We start from the raw sequence: 18,801 nt of genomic DNA on the forward strand, positions 1-18,801 counted from the left end.
TGGATGATAGTAGAATGAAGGGTATGTAGTTAGTTTGATCTTAGAGTAGGTTAAAGGTTCGGCACAACATCGTGGGCCGAAGGGCCTGTACTGTTCTATGTTCTATGATTGAGAAGGTTAATAAAGTTGGTCTTAACTCTCACAAAGAAGAGATTATCATCAGCAGCTCTGCAACTCATGGCTGCTGACCTAAAATTCCAGTAAGTTCAGGTAGAGACAATACTGCTAAAAGTAAAGGCTTGTTGCACATTGAAGGTTTAACATGATTTTAAAAAGATGTTGTCGAATGTCATTACTTCAAGATGTTTCGATGTGCTATCATTAATCTTCATCAATTATAGGACAGTAATATTACTGTTGATAATCCTGTGTTCTGGAATACATCCTGAAGTAGTCACATTTCAGCAACATTGAAGAAAATAAAGCTTTGTGGTAAGTAACAGTTGTGAGCTATGTAATATAAATGTAACCACTTATGTTGCATGGTATATCAGAATCAATCCATGCATTGGACCCACTTGTTACCTGTGTAACAATTTCTAATTCTCTGCAAATGATAAAGATCCATGTTGGCAAGTTTTCCAGGAATCTATTCAAACAACATTCTGTCTTTACATCGTGTTTGCATTGGGATCTCTCCAGGGAACCTTTCAATCGTGGGCTGAGTTCAGCCAGAGTCAGGTGTTTATACCGCTGATGGGGCAGTCAGACTTCAATTTAAAATGCAATTTTTGTCAGTTTCATTAACACCTGAATCTGCTTCCGAATTAAAGATAATTCCATTTTATCTGCATCCTGATAGAAAACACAGTCAGTTCTACAGGATTTGAAAGTTTAGCAGTGTTTACAGTTTCACTTCAGAATCTGTTAGAGTGCATGACAAAATGCAAAGGCTATTTTAAAACTCTTGCCTTTTATACGAACGTGGCCCCTGGTGACGGGTTGCGCAGGTGCACTGGAGGCAAGCTACTATATCTTTCTCAATGTGGAATTGTGTGTTGCTGATCAGGCATCACGGCCCATTAGACAGCAGTCAGATAATGTGTTCCAGTAAAAATATCCAAACTCCACGCTTCGAATGTGAAATAATTAAGCTTAATACATATACAGAGACTGGTCAAGGTTTGTATTTTCTGAGAAGTGGTAACCAGTGCCATGCTATATTCAGAGTGAAACATACGGTTTAACTCAATAATAGGGAACTAAAACGTCATCATTTTTATGCTTATACCCTTTATTCAAGAACGTCTCCCAAAATAGAACAGTGTGTGTGCACAGTTTTCTAAATACTTTCTACTGCTGTCTTGGTGAGCTCAATCTGTGCTCCTTCCGAACGTTCCTTGTCAGTAACATGTCTCAGTATTAAGGTATGAGAATTTCATTCTTGCAGATGTGTTTACAAATACAGATGTTTTTAAAGGAAACTTGCTATAGCACTGAATATCTTGCTTGACTGGTACAGAAATACCTCATTTGTTCCATTACACCTGCACTTTCATTTTAATGCCGTAGTTGTTGTGGATTAAAATGTCCACAGGATAACCAAAGTAAACAGACCTGCCCTGCTGAATGCTCACCAGAATGGACCAAGAGTTGGTTATTCCGTCTCTTGTACATCCTGATTTTTATTCTTTCAACAAATATTTTAATGAATAAATAGGCCAGCATTTATTGTCCATCCCTAATTCCGCTTGAGAAGGTGGTGGTGAGCTGCCTTCTTGAACCGCTGCAGTCTTTGGGGTGCGGGTACACCCACAGTGTTAGGAAGGGAATTCCAGGATTTTGACCCAGCGACAGTGAAGGAACAGCGATATAGTTCCAAGTCAGGGTGGTGTGTGGCTTCGAGGGGAATACCCTGAGAAGCTATTTTTGAAGGGCATAAAGAAATGTCAGGATGATACCGCCATTTCAAACCATACTCTAGCCAGCCAAAGGTTGATCTGAGATAACCAGAGCAAATATCCTTCTTAAATGCTTTCTCCTTTTATTCAACAACAGCTATTTCCCATTGGACTGTTAAAGTGATTTCCAAAGATGTGGAGCAGGAGACCAGGCTGCGCTTCACAGATTCCCATCATCAGAAGCTACCAAGTGTTCACTGGCCTGAGACAGACTCTTAAGTAGGTACAAAGCCTGAATCTCATAGGAGTAAAGAATGATACATTAATACATTAAGAATAAGAGGATAACTAAGGAAAGAGTAGGTCCCATAAAAGACCAAAATGTAACCTATGTGTAGAGGCGGAAGATGTGGGTATGATTCTTAATGAGGGGGATGGCGCAGACATTGTAGTTAAGGAGGAGAAGTTTAAAATCTTCTCTTCTTCTTTGGTCTCCTTATCTCGAGAGACAATGGGTAAGTGCCTGGAGGTGGTCAGTGGTTTGTGAAGCAGCGCCTGGAGTGGCTATAAAGGCCAATTCTAGAATGACAGGCTCTTCCACAGGTGCTGCAGATAAAATTGGTTGTCGGGGCTGTTGCACAGTTGGCTCTCCCCTTGCGCTTCTGTCTTTTTTCCTGCCAACTGCTAAGTCTCTTTGACTCGCCACACTTTAGCCCTGCCTTTATGGCTGCCCGCCAGCTCTGGCGAACGCTGGCAACTGACTCCCACGACTTGTGATCAATGTCACAGGACTTCATGACGTCTTTGCAGACGTCTTTAAAGCGGAGACATGGACGGCCGGTGGGTCTGATACCAGTGGCGAGCTCGCTGTACAATGTGTCTTTGGGGATCCTGCCATCTTCCATGCGACTCACATGGCCGAGCCATCTCAAGCACCGCTGACTCAGTAGTGTGTACAAGCTGGGGATGTTGGCCGCCTCGAGGACTTCTGTGTTGGAGATACAGTCCTGCCACCTGATGCCAAGGATTCTCCGGAGGCAGCGAAGATGGAATGAATTGAGACGTCGCTCTTGGCTGACATACGTTGTCCAGGCCTCGTTGCCATAGAGCAAGGTACTGAGGACACAGGCTTGATACACTTGGACTTTTGTGTTCTGTGTCAGTGCGCCATTTTCCCACACTCTCTTGGCCAGTCTGGACATAGCAGTGGAAGCCTTTCCCATACGCTTGTTGATTTCTGCATCGAGAGACAGGTTACTGGTGATAGTTGAGCCTTGGTAGGTGAACTCTTGAACCACTTCCAGAGTGTGGTCACCAATATTGATGGATGGAGCATTTCTGACGTCCTGTCTCATGATGTTCATTTTCTTGAGGCTGATGGTTCGGCCAAATTCGTTGCAGGCAGACGCAATGCTGTTGATGAGTCTCTGCAGACACTCTTCTGTGTGGGATGTTAATGCAGCATCACCAGCAAAGAGGAGTTCCCTGATGAGAACTTTCCGTACTTTGGTCTTCGCTCTTAGACGGGCAAGGTTGAACAACCTGCCACCAGATCTTGTGTGGAGGAAAATTCCTTCTTCTGAAGACTTGAACGCATGTGAAAGCAGCAGGGAGAAGAAAATCCCGAACAGTGTAGGTGCGAAAACACAGCCCTGTTTCACGCCACTCAGGATAGGAAAGGGGTCTGATGATGCGCCGCGATGCTGAATTGTGCCTTTCATATTGTCATGGAATGAGGTGATGATACTTAGTAGCTTTGGTGGACATCCGATCTTTTCTAGTAATCTGAAGAGACCACGTCTGCTGACGAGGTCAAAGGCTTTGGTGAGATCTATGAAAGCAACGTAGAGGGGCATCTGTTGTTCGCAGCATTTCTCCTGTACCTGACGAAGGGAGAACAGCATGTCAATGGTGGATCTCTCTGCTCGAAAGCCACACTGTGCCTCAGGGTAGACACGCTCAGCCAGCTTCTGGAGTCTGTTTAAAACAACTCGAGCGAAGACTTTCCCCACTATGCTGAGCAGGGAGATTCCACGGTAGTTGTTGCAGTCACTGCAGTCACCCTTGTTCTTATAGAGGGTGATGATATTGGCATCGCGCATGTCCTGTGGTACTGCTCCCTCATCCCAGCACAGGCAAAGCAGTTCGTAGAGTGCTGAATGTATAGCAGGCTTGGCACTCTTGATTATTTCAGGGGTAATGCTGTCCTTCCCAGGGGCTTTTCCACTGGCTAGAGAATCAATAGCATCACTGAGTTCCGATTTTGTTGGCTGTACGTCCAGCTCATCCATGACTGGCAGAGACTGGGCTGCATTGAGGGCGGTCTCAGTGACAACATTTTCCCTGGAGTATAGTTCTAGGTAGTGTTCCACCCAGCAGTCCATTTGCTTGCGTTGGTCAGTGATTGTGTCCCCTGATTTAGATTTGAGGGGGGCGATCTTCTTGATGGTTGGCCCAAAAGCTCTCTTAATGCCATCATACATTCCTCTGATGTTTCCGGTGTCTGAGGCCAGCTGAATAGGTGTTGCCAGTAGTCACTTGCGCAGCGCCTGGCTGTTCTTTGTGCAGTGCTTCTGGCTGCTTTTAGTGCCATGGATGTTAACTCACTGGGGGCTTTCTTGTAGTTCAGCAGTGCAATGTGCTTAGCGGCGATGACAGGTTCCAGCAACGTAGAGGGGCATCTGTTGTTCACGGCATTTCTCCTGTAGCTGGTGAAGGGAGAACAGCATGTCAATGGTGGATCTCTCTGCTCAAAAGCCACACTGTGCCTCAGGGTAGACACGCTCAGCCTGGAACCTGTTTAAAGTGACTCGAGCGAAGACTTTCTCCAAATATTGGATGTAATAACTGTAGGGAGAGAGGAATATTAAGGGAATTAGCATCCTTGAAATTGAATCTATCACCAGGGCCAGATGAAATGTACCCCAGGTTATTAAAAGAAGCCAGGGAGTAAATAGCGGAAGGTCTGACCATCATTTTCCAATCCTCACTGGATATAAGTTTGATGCCAGAGGATTGGAGGTCTGCTAATGTTGTACCTTTGTTTAAAAAGGGAGTGAGGGATACACTAAATAATTACAGGCCAGTCAGTCTAACCTTCGTTGTGGGAAAATTATTGGAATCAATTCTGAGAGACATGATGAACTGTCACTTAGAAAGGTATGGATTAATCAAGAATAGTCAGCATGGATTTGTTAAGGGAAGATCATGGCTGACTAACTTGATTGAATTTCTTGAGGAGGTAACAAGGAGGATTGATGGGGATAGTGCATTTGATGTTGTCTACATGGATTTTAGCAAAGGTTTTGACAAGGTCCCACATAGAGTCATTTACAGCACAGAAGGAGGCCATTCAGCCTATCGAGTCCATGCTGGCTCCTCACAGAGCAACCTGTCAGCCCCACTCTCCCGCTTGAACCCCGTAACCCTGCAAGTTTATTTCCTTCAAGTGCCCATCCAGTTTCCTTTTGAAACCATTGATTATCTCTGCTTCCACCACCCTCTTGGGCAGTGAGTTGCAGGTCATTACCATAGTTCAATAAGATTTTTGGACTGGCAGACTGGTTAAAAAAATAAAATCCCATGGGATCCGGGGGAATGTAGCAAGCTGGATTGCTACATTCAAAATTGGCTCAGTGGCAGGAAACAAAAGGTAATGGTTGACGTGTGTTTTTGCAACCGGAGGGCTGTTTCCAGTGGGGTTCCGCACGGCTCAATACTAGGTCCCCTGCTTTTTGTGGTATGTATTAATCATTTGGACTTAAATGCAGGGGGCATAATCAAGAAGTTTGCAGATGACACAAAAATTGGCCACATGGTTGATAGGGAGGAGGGAAGCTGTAGAATGCAGGAAGAGATCAATGAACTGGTCAGGTGGGCAGAAAAGATGGCAAATGGAATTCAATCCAGAGAAGTGTGAGGTGATGCATTTGGGAGGTAAAATAAGGCAAAGGAATACACAATAAATGGGAGGATACTGAGAGGTGTAGAGGAAGTGAAGGATCTTGGAGTGCATGTCCACAGAACCCTGAAGGTAGCAGGACAGGTCGATAAGGTGGTTAAGAAGGCATATAGAATCCTTTCTTTTATTAGTCAAGGCATAGAATATAAGCGCAGGGAGGTTATGCTGGAGCTAGATAAAACACTAGTTAGGCCACAGTTTGAGTACTGTGTGCAGTTCTGGTCACTTCATTACAGAAAGGATGTATTTGCACTGGAGAGAGTACAGAGGACATTTACAAGGAACTGGAAAATTGCAGCTATGAGGAAATGTTGGATAGGCTGGGGTTGTTCTCCTTGGAAGAGAGGAGGCTGAGGGGAGATTTAGTTCAGGTGTACAAGGTTGTGAAGGGCCTGGATAGAGTGGACGTGAAGGGCCTATTTCCCTTAGCAGAGGGGTCAGTGACTAGGGGGCATAGATTTAAAGTGATTGGTAAAAGGATTAGAGGGGAGATGAGGAAAACCTTTTTTCACCCAGATGGTGGTAGGGGTCTGGAACTCATTGCCTGAAAGCGTGGTGGAGGAAGAAACTCTCATTTAATTTAAAAGGTATTTGGATAGGCACGTAAAGTCCCGTAACATCTAGTGTTACAGATCAAGTGTTGGGCAATAGGATCAGGATGAGTGCCTCATTTTTTGACGCAGAAACGATGGGCAGTGTGGCCACCTTCTGTGCTGGAAATTTTGCTACATTTTCTAAATCTTCTAAAGATCTGAAACTGGGGAGCCTGCAGCAATGCGGAGAGGGAGCAGTATCAGTATGAGTATTTCTCCATAGGAAAGCCAGCACATACATGATGGGTCGAATGGCCCTCCTCTATGCTGTAATGATTCCATGATTCTTCTCTTCCCACGACTCGGTCAATGCTTCCAGCAAAGACCTCCCCCCCAACACCCCCCCCTGCGACTGCCGACAACTGAAACTAGTACTCCCCACCCCCCCGCCCCCGCCACACCATGCTGACTCTCTTACTCCCCCTCCCAAATCATGCTGACTCTCTTACTCCCCCCACACCATGCTGACACCCTTACTCCCCCCCCCCCACACCATGCTGACTCTCTTACTCCCCCTCCCACACCATGCTGACTCTCTTACTCCCCCCACACCATGATGACACTCTTACTCACCCCGCCACACCATGCTGACTCTCTTACTCCCCCTCCCACACCATGCTGACTCTCTTGCTCCCCCTCCCACACCTTGCTGACTCTCTTACTCCCCCCACACCATGCTGACTGTCTTACTCCCCCTCCCACACCATGCTGACTCTCTTACTCCCCCCACACCATGATGACACTCTTACTCCCCCCTGCCACACCATGCTGACTCTCTTACTCCCCCTCCCACACCATGCTGACTCTCTTACTCCCCCCACACCATGCTGACTCTCTTACTCCCCCTCCCACACCTTGCTGACTCTCTTACTCCCCCCACACCATGCTGACTCTCTTCCTCCCCACCTCCCCACCATGCTGACTCTCTTACTCCCCCCACACCATGCTGACTCTCTTACTCCCCCCACACCATGCTGACTCTCTTACTCCCCACCTCCCCACCATGCTGACTCTCTTACACCCCACCCCCCACACCATGCTGACTCTCTTACTCCCCACCTCCCCACCATGCTGACTCTCTTACACCCCACCTCCCCACCATGCTGACTCTCTTACACCCCCCACACCATGCTGACTCTCTTACTGCCCACCTCCCCACCATGCTGACTCTCTGACATCCCCCACACATGCTGACTCTCTTACACCCCACCTCCCCACCATGCTGACTCTCTTACACCCCCCACACCATGCTGACTCTCTTACTCCCCACCTCCCCACCATGCTGACTCTCTTACACCCCCCACACCATGCTGACTCTCTTACACCCCACCTCCCCACCATGCTGACTCTCTTACACCCCACCTCCCCACCATGCTGACTCTCTTACAGCCCCCATACCATGCTGACTCTCTTACACCCCACCTCCCCACCATGCTGACTCTCTTACACCTCCCACTCCATGCTGACTCTCTTACTCCCCACCTCCCCACCATGCTGACTCTCTTACACCCCCCACACCATGCTGACTCTCTTACTCCCCACCTCCCCACCATGCTGACTCTCTTACACCTCCCACTCCATGCTGACTCTCTTACTCCCCACCATGCTGACTCTCTTACACCCCCCACACTATGCTGACTCTCTTACTCCCCACCTCCCCACCATGCTGACTCTCTTACACCTCCCACACCATGCTGACTCTCTTACTGCCCACCTCCCCACCATGCTGACTCTCTTACACCCCCCACACCATGCTGACTCTCTTACTCCCCACCTCCCCACCATGCTGACTCTCTTGCACCTCCCACTCCATGCTGACTCTCTTACACCCCACCATGCTGACTCTCTTACACCCCCCACACCATGCTGACTCTCTTACACCCCACCTCCCTACCATGCTGACTCTCTTACACCTCCCACACCATGCTGACTCTCTTACACCCCACCTCCCCACCATGCTGACTCTCTTACACCCCCCACACCATGCTGACTCTCTTACACCCCACCTCCCCACCATGCTGACTCTCTTACACCCCCCACACCATGCTGACTCTCTTACTCCCCACCTCCCCATCATGCTGACTATCTTACACCCCCCACACCATGCTGACTCTCTTACACCCCACCTCCCCACCATGCTGACTCTCTTACAACCCCCACACCATGCTGACTCTCTTACACCCCACCTCCCCACCATGCTGACTCTCTTACACCCCCCATACCATGCTGACTCTCTTACTCCCCACCTCCCCACCATGCTGACTCTCTTACAACTCCCACTCCATGCTGACTCTCTTACTCCCCACCTCCCCACCATGCTGACTCTCTTACACCCCCCACACCATGCTGACTCTCTTACTGCCCACCTCCCCACCATGCTGACTCACTTACACCCCCAACACCATGCTGACTCTCTTACTCCCCACCTCCCCACCATGCTGACTCTCTTACAACTCCCACTCCATGCTGACTCTCTTACTCCCCACCATGCTGACTCTCTTACACCCCCCACACCATGCTGACTCTCTTACACCCCACCTCCCCACCATGCTGACTCTCTTACACCTCCCACACCATGCTGACTCTCTTACACCCCACCTCCCCACCATGCTGACTCTCTTACACCCCCACACCATCCTGACTCTCTTACTCCCCACCTCCCCATCATGCTGACTCTCTTACACCCCCCACACCATGCTGACTCTCTGACACCCCACTTCCCACCATGCTGACTCTCTTACAACCCCCACACCATGCTGACTCTCTTACACCCCACCTCCCCACCATGCTGACTCTCTTACAACCCCCATACCATGCTGACTCTCTTACTCCCCACCTCCCCACCATGCTGACTCTCTTACAACTCCCATACCATGCTGACTCTCTTACTCCCCACCTCCCCACCATGCTGACTCTCTTACACCTCTCACTCCATGCTGACTCTCTTACACCCCCACACCATGCTGACTCTCTTACACCCCCACACCATGCTAACTCTCTTACACCCCACCTCCCCACCATGCTGACTCTCTTACACCCCCACTCCATGCTGGCTCTCTTGCACACCCACAGCATGCTGACTCTCTTACCCCCCACCTCCCCACCATGCTGACTCTCTTACACCTCCCACTCCATGCTGACGCTCTTGCACCCCCACACCATGCTGACTCTCTTACTCCCCACCTCCCCACCATGCTGACTCTCTTACACCCCCACACCATGCTGAATCTCTTACACCCCCACTCCATGTTGACTCTCTTACTCCCCACCTCCCCACCATGCTGACTCTCTTACACCTCCCACTCCATGCTGACGCTCTTGCACCCCCACACCATGCTGACTCTCTTACTCCCCACATCCCCACCATGCTGACTCTCTTACACCTCCCACACCATGCTGACTCTCTTACACCCACACTCCATGCTGACTCTCTTACTCCCCAGCTCCCCACCATGCTGACTCTCTTACTCCCCACCTCCCCACCATGTTGACTCTCTCACACCCCCCACACCATGCTGACTCTCTTACTCCCCACCTCCCCACCATGTTGACTCTCTTACACCCCCCACACCACGCTGACTCTCTTACTCCCCACCTCCCACACCATGCTGACTCTCTTACACCCCCACACCATGCTGACTCTCTTGCACCCCCACAGCATGCTGACTCTCTTACTCCCCGCCTCCCACACCATGCTGACTCTCTTACTCCCCGCCTCCCACACCATGCTGACTCTCTTACACCCCCCACTCCATGCTGACTCTCTTACACCCCACTCCCACTCCATGCTGACTCTCTTACTCCCCGCCTCCCACACCATGCTGACTCTCTTACTCCCCCCCCCCACACTATGCTGACTCTCTTACATGCCCCACACCATGCAGACTCTCTTACACCCCCCACTCCGTGCTGACTATATTACTCCCCGCCTCCCACATCATGCTGACTCTCTTACTCCCCGCCTCCCACACCATGCTGACTCTCTTACTCCTCCCACTCCATGCTGACTCTCTTACACGCCACCTCCCACTCCATGCTGACTCTCTTACTCCCCGCCTCCCGCACCCATGCTGACTCTCTTACTCCCCCCCCACACTATGCTGACTCTCTTACTCCCCCCAGCACCATGCTGCATCTCTTACACCCGCCACTCCATGCTGACTCTCTTACTCCCCGCCTCCCACACCATGCTGACTCTCTTACTCCCCGCCTCCCACACCATGCTGACTCCCTTACTCCCCGCCTCCCACACCATGCTGACTCTCTTACTCCCTGCCTCCCACACCATGCTGACTCTCTTACACCCCCCACTCCATGCTGACTCTCTTACATCTCCCACACCATGCTGACTCTCTTACACCCCCACTCCATGCTGACTCTCTTACTCCCCGCCTCCCACACCATGCTGAGTCTCTTACTCCCCGCCTCCACACCATGCTGACTCTCTGACACCCCCCACTCCATGCTGGCTCTCTTGCACCCCCACTCCATGCTGACTCTCTTACTACCCACCTCCCCACCAAGCTGACTCTCTTACACCTCCCACTCCATGCTGATGCTCTTGCACCCCCACACCATGCTGACTCTCTTTCTCCCCACCTCCCCACCATGCTGACTCTCTTACACCCCCCACACCATGCTGACTCTCTTACACCTCCCACACCATGCTGACTCTCTTACACCCACACTCCATGCTGACTCTCTTACTCCCCAGCTCCCCACCATGCTGACTCTCTTACTCCCCACCTCCCCACCATGTTGACTCTCTTACACCCCCCACACCATGCTGACTCTCTTACTCCCCACCTCCCCACCATGTTGACTCTCTTACACCCCCCACACCATGCTGACTCTCTTACTCCCCACCTCCCACACCATGCTGACTCTCTTACACCCCCACACCATGCTGACTCTCTTGCACCCCCACACCATGCTGACTCTCTTACTCCCCGCCTCCCACAGCATGCTGACTCTCTTACTACCCGCCTCCCACACCTGGCTGACTCTCTTACACCCCCCACTCCATGCTGACTCTCTTGCACCCCACCTCCCACTCCATGCTGACTCTCTTACTCCCCGCCTCCCACACCATGCTGACTCTCTTACTCCCCCCCACACACTATGCTGACTCTCTTACATGCCCCACACCATGCAGACTCTCTTACACCCCCCACTCCGTGCTGACTATATTACTCTCCCCCACCCGCCCACACCATGCTGACTCTCTTACCCCCCCCCCCCCAACAGCACGATGCTGACTCTCTTACACCCCCCACTCCATGCTGACTCTCTTACTTTCCGCCTCCCACACCATGCTGACTCTCTTACTCCCCGCCTCCCACGCCAAGCTGACTCTCTTGCACCCCGCACTCCATGCTGACTCTCTTACATCTCCCACACCATGCTGACTCTCTTACACCCCCACTCCATGCTGACTCTCTTACTCCCCGCCTCCCACACCATGCTGACTCTCTTACTCCCCGCCTCCCACACCATGCTGACTCTCTTATTCCCCCCACTCCATGCTGACTCTCTTACACGCCACCTCCCACTCCATGCTGACTCTCTTACTCCCCGCCTCCCACACAATGCTGACTCTCTTACCGCCCCCCCCACTCTATGCTGACTCTCTTACTCCCCCCAGCACCATGCTGACTCTCTTACATCTCCCACACCATGCTGACTCTCTTACACCCCCACTCCATGCTGACTCTCTTACTCCCCGCCTCCCACACCATGCTGACTCTCTTACACCCCCCCACTCCATGCTGACTCTCTTACACCCCACCTCCCACTCCATGCTGACTGTCTTACTCCCCCCCCCACACTATGCTGACTCTCTTACTCCCCCCACACCATGCTGACTCTCTTACTCCCCCCACACCATGCTGACTCTCTTACTCCCCACCTCCCCACCATGCTGACTCTCTTACTCCCCCCACACCATGCTGACTCTCTTACTCCCCACCTCCCCACCATGCTGACTCTCTTACACCCCACCTCCCCACCATGCTGACTCTCTTTCAACCCCCCACACCATGCTGACTGTCTTACTGCCCAGCTCCCCACCATGCTGACTCTCTTACACCCCCCACACCATGCTGACTCTCTTACACCCCACCTCCCCACCATGCTGACTCTCTTACTCCCCCCACACCATGCTGACTCTCTTACACCCCCACACCATGCTGACTCTCTTACACCCCACCTCCCCACCATGCTGACGCTCTTACACCCCCCACTCCATGCTGGCTCTCTTACACCCCCACACCATGCTGACTCTCTTACTCCCCACCTCCCCACCATGCTGACTCTCTTACACACCCCACACCATGCTGACTCTCTTACTGCCCACCTCCCCACCATGCTGACTCTCTGACATCCCCCACACATGCTGACTCTCTTACACCCCACCTCCCCACCATGCTGACTCTCTTACACCCCCCACACCATGCTGACTCTCTTACTCCCCACCTCCCCACCATGCTGACTCTCTTACACCCCCCACACCATGCTGACTCTCTTACACCCCACCTCCCCACCATGCTGACTCTCTTACACCCCACCTCCCCACCATGCTGACTCTCTTACAGCCCCCATACCATGCTGACTCTCTTACTCCCCACCTCCCCACCATGCTGACTCTCTTACACCTCCCACTCCATGCTGACTCTCTTACTCCCCACCTCCCCACCATGCTGACTCTCTTACACCCCCCACACCATGCTGACTCTCTTACTCCCCACCTCCCCATCATGCTGACTCTCTTACACCCCCCACACCATGCTGACTCTCTGACACCCCACTTCCCACCATGCTGACTCTCTTACAACCCCCACACCATGCTGACTCTCTTACACCCCACCTCCCCACCATGCTGACTCTCTTACAACCCCCATACCATGCTGACTCTCTTACTCCCCACCTCCCCACCATGCTGACTCTCTTACAACTCCCACTCCATGCTGACTCTCTTACTCCCCACCTCCCCACCATGCTGACTCTCTTACACCCCCCACACCATGCTGACTCTCTTACTGCCCACCTCCCCACCATGCTGACTCACTTACACCCCCAACACCATGCTGACTCTCTTACTCCCCACCTCCCCACCATGCTGACTCTCTTACACCTCCCACTCCATGCTGACTCTCTTACTCCCCACCATGCAGACTCTCTTACACCCCCCACACCATGCTGACTCTCTTACACCCCACCTCCCCACCATGCTGACTCTCTTACACCCCTCACACCATGCTGACTCTCTTCCACCCGACCTCCCCACCATGCTGACTCTCTTACACCCCCCATACCATGCTGACTCTCTTACTCCCCACCTCCCCACCATGCTGACTCTCTTACACCTCTCACTCCATGCTGACTCTCTTACACCCCCACACCATGCTGACTCTCTTACACCCCCACACCATGCTAACTCTCTTACACCCCACCTCCCCACCATGCTGACTCTCTTACACCCCCCACTCCATGCTGGCTCTCTTGCACACCCACAGCATGCTGACTCTCTTACCCCCCACCTCCCCACCATGCTGACTCTCTTACACCTCCCACTCCATGCTGACGCTCTTGCACCCCCACACCATGCTGACTCTCTTACTCCCCACCTCCCCACCATGCTGACTCTCTTACACCCCCACACCATGCTGAATCTCTTACACCCCCACTCCATGTTGACTCTCTTACTCCCCACCTCCCCACCATGCTGACTCTCTTACACCTCCCACTCCATGCTGACGCTCTTGCACCCCCACACCATGCTGACTCTCTTACTCCCCACATCCCCACCATGCTGACTCTCTTACACCTCCCACACCATGCTGACTCTCTTACACCCACACTCCATGCTGACTCTCTTACTCCCCAGCTCCCCACCATGCTGACTCTCTTACTCCCCACCTCCCCACCATGTTGACTCTCTCACACCCCCCACACCATGCTGACTCTCTTACTCCCCACCTCCCCACCATGTTGACTCTCTTACACCCCCCACACCACGCTGACTCTCTTACTCCCCACCTCCCACACCATGCTGACTCTCTTACACCCCCACACCATGCTGACTCTCTTGCACCCCCACAGCATGCTGACTCTCTTACTCCCCGCCTCCCACACCATGCTGACTCTCTTACTCCCCGCCTCCCACACCATGCTGACTCTCTTACACCCCCCACTCCATGCTGACTCTCTTACACCCCACCTCCCACTCCATGCTGACTCTCTTACTCCCCGCCTCCCACACCATGCTGACTCTCTTACTCCCCCCCCCCACACTATGCTGACTCTCTTACATGCCCCACACCATGCAGACTCTCTTACACCCCCCACTCCGTGCTGACTATATTACTCCCCGCCTCCCACATCATGCTGACTCTCTTACTCCCCGCCTCCCACACCATGCTGACTCTCTTACTCCTCCCACTCCATGCTGACTCTCTTACACGCCACCTCCCACTCCATGCTGACTCTCTTACTCCCCGCCTCCCGCACCATGCTGACTCTCTTACTCCCCCCCCACACTATGCTGACTCTCTTACTCCCCCCAGCACCATGCTGCATCTCTTACACCCGCCACTCCATGCTGACTCTCTTACTCCCCGCCTCCCACACCATGCTGACTCTCTTACTCCCCGCCTCCCACACCATGCTGACTCCCTTACTCCCCGCCTCCCACACCATGCTGACTCTCTTACTCCCTGCCTCCCACACCATGCTGACTCTCTTACACCCCCCACTCCATGCTGACTCTCTTACATCTCCCACACCATGCTGACTCTCTTACACCCCCACTCCATGCTGACTCTCTTACTCCCCGCCTCCCACACCATGCTGAGTCTCTTACTCCCCGCCTCCCACACCATGCTGACTCTCTGACACCCCCCACTCCATGCTGGCTCTCTTGCACCCCCACTCCATGCTGACTCTCTTACTACCCACCTCCCCACCAAGCTGACTCTCTTACACCTCCCACTCCATGCTGATGCTCTTGCACCCCCACACCATGCTGACTCTCTTTCTCCCCACCTCCCCACCATGCTGACTCTCTTACACCCCCCACACCATGCTGACTCTCTTACACCTCCCACACCATGCTGACTCTCTTACACCCACACTCCATGCTGACTCTCTTACTCCCCAGCTCCCCACCATGCTGACTCTCTTACTCCCCACCTCCCCACCATGTTGACTCTCTTACACCCCCCACACCATGCTGACTCTCTTACTCCCCACCTCCCCACCATGTTGACTCTCTTACACCCCCCACACCATGCTGACTCTCTTACTCCCCACCTCCCACACCATGCTGACTCTCTTACACCCCCACACCATGCTGACTCTCTTGCACCCCCACACCATGCTGACTCTCTTACTCCCCGCCTCCCACAGCATGCTGACTCTCTTACTACCCGCCTCCCACACCTGGCTGACTCTCTTACACCCCCCACTCCATGCTGACTCTCTTGCACCCCACCTCCCACTCCATGCTGACTCTCTTACTCCCCGCCTCCCACACCATGCTGACTCTCTTACTCCCCCCCACACACTATGCTGACTCTCTTACATGCCCCACACCATGCAGACTCTCTTACACCCCCCACTCCGTGCTGACTATATTACTCTCCCCCACCCGCCCACACCATGCTGACTCTCTTACCCCCCCCCCCCCAACAGCACGATGCTGACTCTCTTACACCCCCCACTCCATGCTGACTCTCTTACTTTCCGCCTCCCACACCATGCTGACTCTCTTACTCCCCGCCTCCCACGCCAAGCTGACTCTCTTGCACCCCGCACTCCATGCTGACTCTCTTACATCTCCCACACCATGCTGACTCTCTTACACCCCCACTCCATGCTGACTCTCTTACTCCCCGCCTCCCACACCATGCTGACTCTCTTACTCCCCGCCTCCCACACCATGCTGACTCTCTTATTCCCCCCACTCCATGCTGACTCTCTTACACGCCACCTCCCACTCCATGCTGACTCTCTTACTCCCCGCCTCCCACACAATGCTGACTCTCTTACCGCCCCCCCCACTCTATGCTGACTCTCTTACTCCCCCCAGCACCATGCTGACTCTCTTACATCTCCCACACCATGCTGACTCTCTTACACCCCCACTCCATGCTGACTCTCTTACTCCCCGCCTCCCACACCATGCTGACTCTCTTACACCCCCCCACTCCATGCTGACTCTCTTACACCCCACCTCCCACTCCATGCTGACTGTCTTACTCCCCCCCCCACACTATGCTGACTCTCTTACTCCCCCCACACCATGCTGACTCTCTTACTCCCCCCACACCATGCTGACTCTCTTACTCCCCACCTCCCCACCATGCTGACTCTCTTACTCCCCCCACACCATGCTGACTCTCTTACTCCCCACCTCCCCACCATGCTGACTCTCTTACACCCCACCTCCCCACCATGCTGACTCTCTTTCAACCCCCCACACCATGCTGACTCTCTTACTGCCCAGCTCCCCACCATGCTGACTCTCTTACACCCCCCACACCATGCTGACTCTCTTACACCCCACCTCCCCACCATGCTGACTCTCTTACTCCCCCCACACCATGCTGACTCTCTTACACCCCCACACCATGCTGACTCTCTTACACCCCACCTCCCCACCATGCTGACGCTCTTACACCCCCCACTCCATGCTGGCTCTCTTACACCCCCACACCATGCTGACTCTCTTACTCCCCACCTCCCCACCATGCTGACTCTCTTACACACCCCACACCATGCTGACTCTCTTACTGCCCACCTCCCCACCATGCTGACTCTCTGACATCCCCCACACATGCTGACTCTCTTACACCCCACCTCCCCACCATGCTGACTCTCTTACACCCCCCACACCATGCTGACTCTCTTACTCCCCACCTCCCCACCATGCTGACTCTCTTACACCCCCCACACCATGCTGACTCTCTTACACCCCACCTCCCCACCATGCTGACTCTCTTACACCCCACCTCCCCACCATGCTGACTCTCTTACAGCCCCCATACCATGCTGACTCTCTTACTCCCCACCTCCCCACCATGCTGACTCTCTTACACCTCCCACTCCATGCTGACTCTCTTACTCCCCACCTCCCCACCATGCTGACTCTCTTACACCCCCCACACCATGCTGACTCTCTTACTCCCCACCTCCCCACCATGCTGACTCTCTTACACCTCCCACTCCATGCTGACTCTCTTACTCCCCACCATGCTGACTCTCTTACACCCCCCACACCATGCTGACTCTCTTACTCCCCACCTCCCCACCATGCTGACTCTCTTACACCTCCCACACCATGCAGACTCTCTTACTGCCCACCTCCCCACCATGCTGACTCTCTTACACCCCCCACACCATGCTGACTCTCTTACTCCCCACCTCCCCACCTCCCCACCATGCTGACTCTCTTACACCTCCCACTCCATGCTGACTCTCTTACTACCCACCTCCCCACCAAGCTGACTCTCTTACACCTCCCACTCCATGCTGATGCTCTTGCACCCCCACACCATGCTGACTCTCTTACTCCCCACCTCCCCACCATGCTGACTCTCTTACACCCCCCACACCATGCTGACTCTCTTACACCTCCCACACCATGCTGACTCTCTTACACCCACACTCCATGCTGACTCTCTTACTCCCCAGCTCCCCACCATGCTGACTCTCTTACTCCCCACCTCCCCACCATGTTGACTCTCTTACACCCCCCACACCATGCTGACTCTCTTACTCCCCACCTCCCCACCATGTTGACTCTCTTACACCCCCCACACCATGCTGACTCTCTTACTCCCCACCTCCCACACCATGCTGACTCTCTTACACCCCCACACCATGCTGACTCTCTTGCACCCCCACACCATGCTGACTCTCTTACTCCCCGCCTCCCACAGCATGCTGACTCTCTTACTTCCCGCCTCCCACACCTGGCTGACTCTCTTACACCCCCCACTCCATGCTGACTCTCTTGCACCCCACCTCCCACTCCATGCTGACTCTCTTACTCCCCGCCTCCCACACCATGCTGACTCTCTTACTCCCCCCCACACACTATGCTGACTCTCTTACACGCCCCACACCATGCAGACTCTCTTACACCCCCCACTCCGTGCTGACTATATTACTCTCCCCCACCCGCCCACACCATGCTGACTCTCTTACCCCCCCCCCAACAGCACGATGCTGACTCTCTTACACCCCCCACTCCATGCTGACTCTCTTACTTTCCGCCTCCCACACCATGCTGACTCTCTTACTCCCCGCCTCCCACGCCAAGCTGACTCTCTTGCACCCCGCACTCCATGCTGACTCTCTTACATCTCCCACACCATGCTGACTCTCTTACACCCCCCACTCCATG

The 18,801-nt window shown here is 53.0% G+C and overlaps 1 protein-coding gene across 3 annotated transcripts in view; it reads left to right on the top strand.

The window, feature by feature from the left end:
• The first annotated feature begins 1,251 nt into the window (after window positions 1-1,251).
• LOC137370244 (uncharacterized) overlaps window positions 1,252-18,801 on the top strand; it is a 167,775-nt gene continuing 150,225 nt past the window's right edge. For all 3 annotated transcript variants that reach the window (XR_010975121.1, XR_010975122.1, XM_068032618.1), the window contains exons 1-2: window positions 1,252-1,367; window positions 1,999-2,120. Coding sequence is in view for 1 of the 3 variants with exons in the window: in XM_068032618.1 (XP_067888719.1) it covers window positions 2,035-2,120 (86 nt within the window). In the remaining 2 variants the exon portion in view is untranslated. The remainder of the gene's footprint in view (window positions 1,368-1,998; window positions 2,121-18,801) is intronic.

The sequence above is a fragment of the Heterodontus francisci genome, chromosome 5, assembly GCF_036365525.1.
Source record: "Heterodontus francisci isolate sHetFra1 chromosome 5, sHetFra1.hap1, whole genome shotgun sequence".
Classification (NCBI taxonomy): Eukaryota; Metazoa; Chordata; class Chondrichthyes; order Heterodontiformes; family Heterodontidae; genus Heterodontus; species Heterodontus francisci.